Source organism: Caretta caretta, chromosome 12 (assembly GCF_965140235.1).
Source record: "Caretta caretta isolate rCarCar2 chromosome 12, rCarCar1.hap1, whole genome shotgun sequence".
Classification (NCBI taxonomy): Eukaryota; Metazoa; Chordata; order Testudines; family Cheloniidae; genus Caretta; species Caretta caretta.
Genome location: NC_134217.1, coordinates 6,931,969 through 6,944,068, shown reverse-complemented (window position 1 = coordinate 6,944,068; position 12,100 = coordinate 6,931,969). Strand labels below are relative to the sequence as shown.

Here is a 12,100-nt window from a genome sequence, read left to right as displayed (position 1 = left end):
GTCCCTAGACAGCACAAGTACAAGTAATCTACTTCCTTTCACTGCCTGCAACTCCAAGGCTATGAAAGCAGGATACCGAGGGAAACCAGTGCAGTAAGATCTTGGAAAGAGACTTGGCTATAGCAGACTATGAAGTTTCCATTCCTGAAACTTCTACAGTCGGGCACCCCATTCACCCCAGCAAAAATCACTCACCTTCTTTTACAGCTGCCTCTTCAGATTTCCTCTCCTTTACATCCTGTCATACAAACACATATGGAATACACTGACATGCCGACATCTGAATTAAAGTGACAATGCAGCTAATCGCAACACCTCTGCCTCCCATCTGCGTTCGTTTTTGCATGCCTTGGCCTGACAGCAGAGATGCCCGGCAGAAAAACAGTAACCAGCATTTATAAAATGAACAGAAATGAAGGAGTGATTTCCTTGGCTCCTGCTGCTTCCCAGGCAAATGTACAACTCTGGCTTATCTGACAGCTCAGTTCTACTTTGCCATGTTACCCCTCCCAGTATCAATACCCCTCTGGGGGAAATAAATGTTGGCAAAACGTATCTTCACTATCTTTTTTTGTTAATTGATTTTAAATTTTAAAAAACAGCCCCTGAAGACTGTAACACCCTGCAGATCCCAAGGAGCAATCAAAACGAAACTTTGTGCATACTTGAGAGCTAAGCTTAGACTTCATGGTCCTGTCTACACTAGGGGAATTGGTGGTGGCACCAGTAGGAATATTTCAGTCAAGATTCACAGGGCCGATTCTGATCTCACACAGGGTTTATACCCATGTAATTCATTTCATGTAATGATTTCAGTGGAGCGATTCAGGTTTTACACCCAGGTAATGATTTCAGGGGAGTGATTCCTACATACACTCATGTAACTGAAAGCAGAATCAGGCTGTCACCTACTCGGGTATAAAATAAAACGTTGTTTGTTTTCTTTTCTAGATGCTCTCAATAGAAGATCATCAGGTTTCCCTCCCGAGGGGTTTGTGTCTAGATAGAGCGAGCACAGGGAAATCAGGAGCACGCTTTTCCCTTTGATCTTTCACTGACCTGACCTAAAGGGCAGTGCTTCTTGCTCACTCTTAAGTTAACATACCCTGCTTGGGCTAAAGATGCTTCCGCAAGAGAATCCTGCCTGTCAATAGAAATCTGTTTATTTTTGATCCTCAAGCTTGTGTGTATGTTGAAAATAATTTTTTCTCCTCTCCTGTCAGGTCAATGTTTGGTCCTGGATCGGCTGGGCAGGCATAAAAACAAGCAGGAAAATACCCCCAGGTGGATCAGATAAAGTATCAAAGAAAAATGGGTTCGTTTTCTTCGCAAGAGATCTCTTCTTGAGGTACAGCTCCATTCAGAATTAGCCCAGATGATTTCCACTGCTTGGGTATTTAAGAATATCATTACAGACATTATTACTGGAAAGTCAGAACTGCAACAGTCACTGACCTTAACTGACCGCACATTACCCAAGAACAAAGTGGTTTGCAGGACAGTGTGTCCCTGTACAAACCACACTGTATCACCACACTTAAGTCTTCTGCTGCCTTTAGCTTGCTGGGGATTGTTTAACTCCGAATGTCCCAGCCTTCATCAGTATGGGTCAGATGCTAGGTGCTCTTTTAATGCAGAGCTTTACTGTTTAATTTGTAAAACTGGAAAACAAGTAGGTTGTGGAGGAAAATTTCCATATGGAATAGTCTTCACTAGAAAATTAAGTCATGTCAAACCATGCCCTTGAGGAGTTGTGCTAACAAACAGAATGTTAAACACCGTTAAGTAGTCCAGGTTACAGGAATCACGATACTTAACATAGAATCATAGAATATAAGGGTTGGAAGGGACCCCAGAAGGTCATCTAGTCCAACCCCCTGCTCGAAGCAGGACCAATTCCCAGTTAAATCATCCCAGCCAGGGCTTTGTCAAGCCTGACCTTAAAAACCTCTAAGGAAGGAGATTCTACCACCTCCCTAGGTAACGCATTCCAGTGTTTCACCACCCTCTTAGTGAAAAAGTTTTTCCTAATATCCAATCTAAACCTCCCCCACTGCAGCTTGAGACCATTACTCCTCGTTCTGTCATCTGCTACCATTGAGAACAGTCTAGAGCCATCCTCTTTGGAACCCCCTTTCAGGTAGTTGAAAGCAGCTATCAAATCCCCCCTCATTCTTCTCTTCTGCAGGCTAAACAATCCCAGCTCCCTCAGCCTCTCCTCATAACTCATGTGTTCTAGACCCCTAATCATTTTTGTTGCCCTTCACTGGACTCTCTCCAATTTATCCACATCCTTCTTGAAGTGTGGGGCCCAAAACTGGACACAGTACTCCAGATGAGGCCTCACCAATGTCGAATAGAGGGGAACGATCACGTCCCTCGATCTGCTCGCTATGCCCCTACTTATACATCCCAAAATGCCATTGGCCTTCTTGGCAACAAGGGCACACTGCTGACTCATATCCAGCTTCTCGTCCACTGTCACCCCTAGGTCCTTTCTTTGGAACCTTTCTTTGGAACCTAACATTGTGAGTAACACTTGCTAGAACCGAGGGCTAACCACAACCAGCTGACACAATGTTAAACACAACTTGTCTCTGTCTGCACGGACTGAAAATTGTTTTACTATTGTGTTAGTTAACATGCTTCCTCAAGCTCATGTTCTTATATGACCTAATTTTCTAGTGAGGACCAGCCCATAAACAGCCGTAACAACGTTTACAGTGTCTGAGCCGTTAAAAAGTCAAAGTATGTGTATTAAGCCCCATAGATTCCTCATGGAAACCAGTACGTATGAGACAATCCTGCTGTTGCGTCTTGTGTTTACTGTATTTACCTTCTCATTTTTCATTTCTAGAGACAGGTGGAATGGAATCTTTATTTTAAGAGCTCATCCTTCACCCGACGTATAGGGCACTCCAGGCAAGGCGAATAATATGCTTGCTCCAGCAATTCTGAAAATTAGCAAAATGGAGGCTGGAGTGACACGGGGAGTTGCTAATGGAGATTTTCACCCCTAGTTCACGAGTTCACATATGGACCAAATCAATAGGAACTGGAAGCCAGGATCACCTGACAGCTGTCTGGAGGCTCATACGAAATGGGCTGGGGGGCACCGTCTAGTGCTAGGGGAAAAGCGTCCATATCACAGGTGGTACTAACTGGCCCCTTTCTTGTCCGCAGCATTGTTATAGCCTTGATGGTGACTATGACTGGAGGGGTGTTAATGGGCCACTTCACTGTGAGTGGTCCCTTGAAATGTGTTCATAGAATCAAAGAATCTCAGGGTTGGAAGGGACCTCAGGAGGTCATCTAGTCCAACCCCCTGCTCAAAGCAGGACCAATCCCAACTAAATCATCCCAGCCAGGGCTTTGTCAAACCTGATCTTAAAAACCTCAAAGGAAGGAGATTCCACCACCTCCCTAGGTAACGCATTCCAGTGTTTCACCACCCTCCTAGTGAAAAAGTTTTTCCTAATATCCAACCTAAATCTTCCCCACTGCAACTTGAGACCATTACTCCTTGTTCTGTCATCTGCTACCACTGAGAACAGTCTAGATCCATCCTCTTTGGAACCCCCTTTCAGATAGTTGAAAGCAGCTATCAAATCCCCCCTCATTCTTCTCTTCTGCAGACTAAACAATCCCAGTTCCCTCAGCCTCTCCTCATAAGTCATGTGCTCCAGCCCCCTAATCATTTTTGTTGCCCTCCTCTGGACTCTTTCCAATTTTTCCACATCCTTCTTGTAGTGTTAACTCCTTGTGCTAAACAATCTGTTCCACCTTGTATTTAGCTGTGAAGCTCTGAGTACATTTCCCAGATCTGAAGAAGATCTCTGTGTAAGCTTGAAAGCAGAAGTTGGTCCAATAAAAGATATTCCCTCACCCACCTTGTCTCTCCAATGCCCCCTTTCTTGACAGTTTCAACAGAAAGATCACAGACTGAATGAGCTCCAAAGACTGAATTGCCCTCTCTCCCCTAGAAGCAGTCCCTTGGCTTCAGGATTGGAGACATGCATATCTGCTACTTATGTTGCACTGTTCTGGAGACAAGCAGAGGACTCCAGTCTCCAGTGCTGTTAAATGGAGATTTTGCACAGAAGGCCAGAAGGGGCCACTAAGATCCTCTTGTCTGAGTTCCTGCAGAATACAGACCAGAAAATTCCATCCAGCCATTCCGGCAGTACAGGGAATTGCACTGCCCTATTGCTAAGTGAACACTGTTGAGCCCAATAACTTGTAGCCAAGCTGCAGCATCTTTCAGAATAAGATCCAGTCTGGATTTAAGGGCTCCAAGCAATGGTGCATTGTGACACATACCATGTCTAGCAGTCCCAATGGTTAATTATCCCCTCTGTTAAAAAGTTGTATCACTCATAGAATCATAGAATAATAGATAGATTAGCAAAGCTTTTGACATGGTCTCCCACAGTATTCTTGCCAGCAAGTTAAAGAAGTGTGGGCTGGATGAATGGACTATAAGGTGGAAAGAAAGCTGGCTAGATTGTCAGACTCAACGGGTAGCGATCAATGGCTCCATGTCTCGTTGGCAGCCAGTATCTAGCGGAGTGCCCCAAGGGTCAGTCCTGGAGCCGGTTTTCTGCAATATCTTCATAAATGATCTGGAGGATGGTGTGGATTGCACCCTCAGCAAGTTTGCAGATGACACTAAACTGGGAGGAGAGGTAGATACGCTGGAGGGTAGGGATAGAATACCAAGGGCCCTAGACAAATTAGAGGATTGGGCCAAAAGAAATCTGATGAGGTTCAACAAGGACAAGTGCAGAGTCCTGCACTTAGGACGGAAGAATCCCATGTACCGCTACAGACTAGGGACCAAATGGCTAGGCAGCAGTTCTGCAGAAAAGGACCTAGGGGTTACAGTGGATGAGAAGCTGGATATGAGTCAACAGTGTGCCCTTGTTGCCAAGAAGGCCAAAGGCATTTTGGGATGTATAAGTAGGGGCATTGCCAGCAGATTGAGGGACGTGATCGTTCCCCTCTATTCGACACTGGTGAGGCCTCATCTGGAGTACTGTGTCCAGTTTTGGGCCCCACACGACAAGAAGGATGTGAAAAAATTGGAAAGCATCCAGCAGAGGGCAACAAAAATGATTAGGGGATTGGAACACATGACTTATGAGGAGAGGCTGAGGGAACTGGGATTGTTTAGTCTGCAGAAGAGAAGAATGAGGGGGGATTTGATAGCTGCTTTCAACTACCTGAAGGGGGGTTCCCAAGAGGATGGATCTAGACTGTTCTCAGTGGTAGCAGATGACAGAACGAAGAGTAATGGTCTCAAGTTGCAGTGGGGGAGATTTAGGTTGGATATTAGGAAACACCATTTCACTAGGAGGGTGGTGAAGCACTGGAATGGGTCACCTATGGAGGTGGTGGAATCTCCTTCCTTTTAGGTTTTTAAGATCAGGCTTGACAAAGCCCTGGCTGGGATGATTTAGTTGGGATTGGTCCTGCTTTGAGCAGGGGGTTGGACTAGATGACCTCCTGAGCTCCCTTCCAACCCTGAGATTCTATGATTCTATGATGCTATGATTTCCAGTTTGAATTTTTCTAACTTCATTTCCAGCCAGTGGATCTGGCTATTCTTTTGCCTACTAATTCAAAGGTCCCCCTAATATCAGATGCCTTTTCCCCATGTACAAACTGAAATCGAGACGCTTCTTAACCTTCTCTTTGAAAACTAACTAGCTTGAACTCCATAAGTGTCCGCTTGCAAGGCATGTTTCCCAGACCTCACTTTTCAGTAGCATGAAATTAAGGTAACGATTTAGAAAAAGATGGGTCAATCAGTAACAACCCCTCTAGAAAGCCGCTTTCCCCAAATTGCAAAATCATGGTATTAAGAAAGAGTCGCCGTGGGAAAGCTGAGGGTGGAGTGTGCTTGAGGTCGAGAGGATACCATCACTCCTGAGGGTCAGAGGACTTGTGTACGTGTCTGTGTGTGCACGGGCTACTATGCACGGAATACATCGTCTCTTGATGACACAGTGGTCTGGCAGAGCGATACAGGGAGCTGTCCCATGCTACAAGTTGAGCAGTTCCTGTTATCCCAATGTCTTAAAACAACAAAGAAGGGGTGGGGGTCTCAAGAAAATTATTTGAAGTAACTTTACAAATTCTGGAGACCATACAAAGAAGTCACTAAACTGATCAAAATATCAACATTAATGGCCTAGCAGATAGAGCACAAGACTGGGAAGCAGGAGCCTGCATGCTATTTCTGGCTCTGCCACTGGCCTGCTGGGTGACCTTGGTCTACTCACGTCATCTATCGGTGCCTCAGTTTCCCCATATGCAAAACGGGGTAATGATGCTGCCCTTCTTTGTAAAGTGCTTTGAGATCTTCTGATGTGACGTGCTAGGTATTATTGTCATCATTATCGGGGTCTTTCTATCACAACATAGGCTGATGCTTGAGCCTATACAGCAGAGGACCCCAAACTGTGGGGCATGTTCCCCCACCCAAGCCGCAGCCCTTCTCCTGGCCCAGCTCCGAGGGAGACAGGGGGGCATGAACAGGGGTAAGGGGGGGCGCAACCCTCAAAAGTTTGGGGACCAATGCTATACGGTCTGGAGAACAGGAGGCTATACAGATCATATTGTCTTATTATAGTGCATAAGTACCCAAAAAGGATCACACAGGCTGGAATAAAGATCTATTTGAACTAAGTAGTTACAGGAGAAATCGACAATGCTGGCATTCTTTTCTTCTGAGGTTGATCAGTGTTTGGAATTCTGCATAGGTGCTGGTAGATTCCACCTTGTGGGGATTCCAGAAAAAATAACAACAGCAGCCAGATGAGTGCATGGAGCAGATGCTTAACACGGATTTCTGCTCCCCTGGGGAGTTTTGCCTGCATCAAATCTGGCACTGGGAAGCAATTTTCCCCATGGCCATATGGCCAGGGCCTTCCTTGCTTGTCACTGAGCATAGAATGTTCATTAAGATCAGGTGGGCAAACTCCTGTAATTACAAGGGGCCTCAGACAATGGTAGTCCCTAGTCCTTCCATCTTCCTCCTCTGTGTTTCAGTAATCTCAGACAAGGAGGGGGCTATTGACCATCCTGCAGGGACCTGTGGGGAAGAAGGGGTGAGGGGAGCCATTGCGTGTGTGTATGTGTGTGTGTACACCTGTAAGCCTATGGAAAAGTAGGGCTCGTCATTACACATTGGGATGTGTGCGCTCATGAGATGTATTGGTGTTTCTCTTGTGCTGCCGTGACAATGTCTCTTCTTTGTCTTTGCTGCACTCACCTCAAGCTTGTTCATGTTTTCCGGCTGCGGGATCATTTTCCCAAATCCCTGCACCAGCCAGCTAATCACCCTGCTGCCAGTCCTGCAGAGACAGATCACCCACCGTTAGGACAGTTCTCCTTCTACCCTCACTAGAGCTGGAGCAGATCCATTCCCCTCTCCTCTCCTGCTCTCTCCTCTGGGCCCTAGAAGATTGCTCTCGACCGCGAAGGGCCAAGCAGCCTCAGCTGCTGTGGAAAGCCTAAACAATCAGGATTTTTGCAGAGGCTGGGGAAAGGACAGAATCTCTCCCCTCCCCTCTCAAATCCAGAGTTGGGGCACAGAAGAGAGACCCAAAGCATCTCCACAAGGCACTCTCCTCCCGGTGGTACTGCCATCTGCCAACCTCTATATCCCTTCTCTGTGGGTGTTTTGGCCAGCAGATCTCCATAGTTCACAGGACCAATGGTCATACCAATGGTCAGCCATGGTTCACCCCCAAATCACCCCTTTTCCTGCACGGCTACATGGATTCATAGAGTTTAAGGCAAGAAGGGGCCATTAGATCATTCTGCACATCAGAGGCGAGAGAATTTCACCCCATTAACAGAGGCAGTCACAATGCAGCAATTCTTTGCAGCAGGCAGAGAGAACCCCAGAGCCACCCTTGGCAAGATTAGATCATCTGGTCAGACCTCCCCACACCAGAACTCAGCTGTTCCATTGCTTTCCAGGCCACGTATCCCCAAGCAAGAGGCCCTAAATCCCTATCAGTGTTATACACGTATAGAGACTAGCTGGGGATCAATATAACAACAGAGCCTTAAGTGCAGGTTTATACATAGAGTAAGAGTGAAATTGACATGACAGACAGAAGGGTGAATGAGGCTCAGATGAATTACCTGAGACAGGGTAGAGCTCAGAGTGGGAAGAAAGCAGAATTCTCACACGAGTCTACCAATAAATCCCAACCAGAGCCATCAGAAATACTAGTGACAGGCAAGCCGACTTTGTAAAATAAGCCCCATCAAAAGACCTCATGCAAAATCAAAACGTCCAAGCCTGTCCCTGCAATTCGCACACATGCACTCAGCTTCATCATCGTCTGCATCTCTGTGCTTCCCAAATTTGAGTTATACTAGAAGGGGAAGTACCAAAACACTATGCAAAAACCTGTTCTCATAAAATTTCCAATCCAGTTCTGCAGAGCCAAGTGTGCTGGAGTTTGGTTGCGATTTAGAAAAGCGTCTTTAAGCTTGGAGAGAGTGTTGTCCAGTGTAGCCTGACTGATTATTGCAATTATAAAATTGCTTATTGGGGTGCAACATGCACTTGTCACAAACAGCAGGTTCTTTATTCAGGTGGCTACTTAGCGTTAATTAAAAAGATGAAACTGGTGAAGCACCCAGCAACGCGATGAGATTTAGCTAATATAGACAATTATTGAAATCACAGAAAAATTTATATACATAAGTATATGAATCAGATAACTACAGTGAAGTGTTTCCTACATTGTTCATACATACAGGCTTGCATTGTGCATACTTACAACCTTTGGAGACATTAGAAACAAAGCTAGGAGGACCAGTCAGTGGAGCACATCAGAGCGTTGGTACTGATTTAGTTTACACCATCTCAAGAATCCAATGCACCCAGAATTTAGGGAACTAAGTCACGTCTTTTATACCCATTCTTTATGTAACCATTGAGAAACAGAACCCTTTTCGATGCTCTTCTGTGACTATAATAAAGTTAACACCTGCCTATTATCCATATGTGATAATCTGGGTGTCCATAATTATACTTCCAATCACTGACCTAAGCAATATGAGTCAATCCATTTCTTAATAGACCATCTGCATCACTGTGGTTTAACTGCCTAGTTACTATGGTACAAGACATTGCAGAAAATCCCCCAAACATCCTCTTACTTGGGCAACTTATGGTGTACCTGTGCTTCTGTGGTCACTTGTTTGCTACATCTAATAAGAAGGTATCATTCATGACCTAGGGTTCAGTCCTCAGACCTGCATTAACTTCACTTAAAATTCAGCCTGTGGTTGACTAAAATCAAGCTTTTTACACCGGGCCTTTTTATTCTAACAAAGCCTAGGAACCCAGTTACGTGTGCTCTCCTGCTTGCAGTTACCACTTCAATACTGCTTCCATTATTATTTCTATGAGCAGACATAGTAGACAGATTATATTTTACCCAACCTTATAAACCCTCCAAAATTAGATCAAGGGTCCACACCAGGGAATCAGACAGCCCTGCTACTGACAGATCTTGAACAAAGGTTGTATGATCTTGAGCAAATCACTAAACTTCTCTGCGCTGCCAAATTAAACTCACCGGGAGCTGGAAGGATCAGAAGTGCGATGGGCTGCCATCTGCTAAGTAGCCTGAGGGACTTGGGTGCCCTCCTGTTGAATGGGGCTTAAGTGCCTCGCTGCCTTAGGTGTCTCTGAGGACATCTGAGCCATACTTTTTAATGAAAATATATGGGCCGTGTAGGGCACCCGTCTCTCCCTCTCTGCTAATCAAACTAAAGAGAAATACTGAGCATTGCTTTTGCCTCCTCCAGGATGAGGCTGTTATTGGTTCTCCAATGGCACCCTGCCTGTCCCAGGGCTCTGTACTTTACTTGTACCTCATTGCATTCACCGAGCAAAATGCAGAGCTACATCGATCCTGCAGCCCAGGACCAGCAGTGTAAGAAAAGAATTACACTGTCCGCGATGAAGTATATCAGACCAGAAGGCCACGGCGAGTCACAGGTGCCAGAGGCAAGACACCACGACAAGATTTTAAGGACAAATGGATTTTTAAACAAATCTGCATCACTACTCTGGAGACAGACTCCCTGTGGCAACCATGATCCCAGCATTGCCCTACAGAGATTCCCCTGTTATGGAATATGAAGAGAAATCCAGTCTCTGCATTCGTTCAATCCTGGGCACTCAAGCCAATATGGAAGGCCCACCTTCCCTTAGAGCAAGAGGTAAAGACACGGGCAGTTTTCAGTTCAATGAATAAAAAGGGTAGATTTTTTTCCACACACCGTCTCCATTAACCTTCAGAGCAACGCGCTATCCCAATCTCCCCAGCAGCATGGCAGTCATGAGCATTTTAAACCCAATCTGGCTGCGAGTCAAGAGGGAAGGTGGCAAACCCGCTTGGGGTGGCTATCAGATTAGAGTTCCAATGGATAACCTCGTGTGCTTGAAATAAAAGAGGAAAGTGACTAAATGGACAGGTGCTACCATGCTACACAGCTTTCGGGAGGCTTAAGGGAACTTACCCTTTTTCTGAGGCATTATTATCTGAGCTGGAATGCAACTCGCTATGATCCTGAAGCTCATCCTCATCTGGAGCGAGGGTTGTTATCTCTTGAGGGGGAAAGTAATAAAAAGACAGCATCAGGACAGTTAACCAGCTCTGCTGAAACAAACAATGCGGACGATGCAAAAGACAAGATTGCAAAGGACCCTGGTAGGTTTTAGTCACAGCTGATTAACCCACAACCACCCCATCAATCATTGGGTTTTCTCTGCAGGTGGTGTTGGGGACCTGTGATGTACAAGAGATCAGACCCTTCTGACCCAAAACTCTGCAGAAAAGGACCTAGGGGTTACAGTGGATGAGAAGCTGGATATGAGTCAACAGTGTGCCCTTGTTGCCAAGAAGGCCAAAGGCATTTTGGGATGTATAAGGAGGGGCATTGCCAGCAGATCGAGGGACGTGATCGTTCCCCTCTATTCGACACTGGTGAGGCCTCATCTGGAGTACTGTGTCCAGTTTTGGGCCCCACACTACAAGAAGGATGTGGAAAAATTGGAAAGAGTCCAGTGGAGGGCAAACAAAAATGATTAGGGGACTGGAACACATGGCTTATGAGGAGAGGCTGAGGGAACTGGGGATGTTTAGTCTACGGAAGATAAGAATGAGGGGGGATTTGATAGCTGCTTTCAACTACCTGAAAGGGGGTTCCAAAGAGGATGGATCTAGACTGTTCTCAGTGGTAGCAGATGACAGAACAAGGAGTAATGGTCTCAAGTTGCAGTGGGGGAGGTTTAGGTTAGATATTAGGAAAAACTTTTTCACTAGGAGGGTGGTGAAACACTGGAATGCGTTACCTAGGGAGGTGGTGGAATCTCCTTCCTTAGAAGTTTTTAAGGTCAGGCTTGACAAAGCCCTGGCTGGGATGATTTAATTGGGGATCGGTCCTGCTTTGAGCAGGGGATTGGACTAGATGACCTCCTGAGGTCCCTTCCAACCCTGATATTCTATGATTCTATGAACCCAGCATTGCTCAGAGCTCAGACCTGGCATCACTCCCAATGGGCTGATTTAATGAACAATACAAGCTGACTGGGAAGAATGGAGACTTTAAAGGACTGTACAGCCTGAATCTTCCCAGCCCCTAGTATTTATTATTTGTATTACTGTAGCATCTAGGAGTCCTTGTCAGAGATCAGGACCGCATGGTGCGAGGCACTGTACAAACAGAACAGAAAGACAGTCCCTGCCCCCAAATTGTCACTTCAGGTCTGCTCCCCAGTTGCCGCAAGACTGGTTTTACAATCTGTGTGAACAGGAACCAAGACGGGGCATCAAGCACCGAGAGGCCTCCCAGAAGAATGGGGAATCCTCTCCCAGTCCCATAGCTTATCGGGAGAGACTGGGCAGCGGTTTTACTTTCCCAGCCAGGCTTGCTGCTGAAGGAGATCAGGCTGTGAGTTACTGGTGCTTATGACCATCCCTGCAGCTCTCATTACTGTAGAGCTCAGGATCAGGCATATTTCCAGGGAGCTGAGCACTGTCCGTTACAGTCTCTCTCTCTC

General features: G+C 46.0%; 1 protein-coding gene across 1 annotated transcript in view; it reads right to left on the bottom strand.

The window, feature by feature from the left end:
* LOC125620815 (cyclic nucleotide-gated channel beta-1-like) overlaps positions 1-12,100 on the bottom strand; it is a 33,844-nt gene that overhangs the window by 9,819 nt on the left and 11,925 nt on the right. Inside the window, exons 7-9 of the mRNA XM_075118228.1 lie at positions 10,558-10,645; positions 7,277-7,358; positions 196-238 (exon numbers count right to left, since the gene is read on the bottom strand). Coding sequence (XP_074974329.1) covers positions 196-238; positions 7,277-7,358; positions 10,558-10,645 — 213 coding nt within the window. The remainder of the gene's footprint in view (positions 1-195; positions 239-7,276; positions 7,359-10,557; positions 10,646-12,100) is intronic.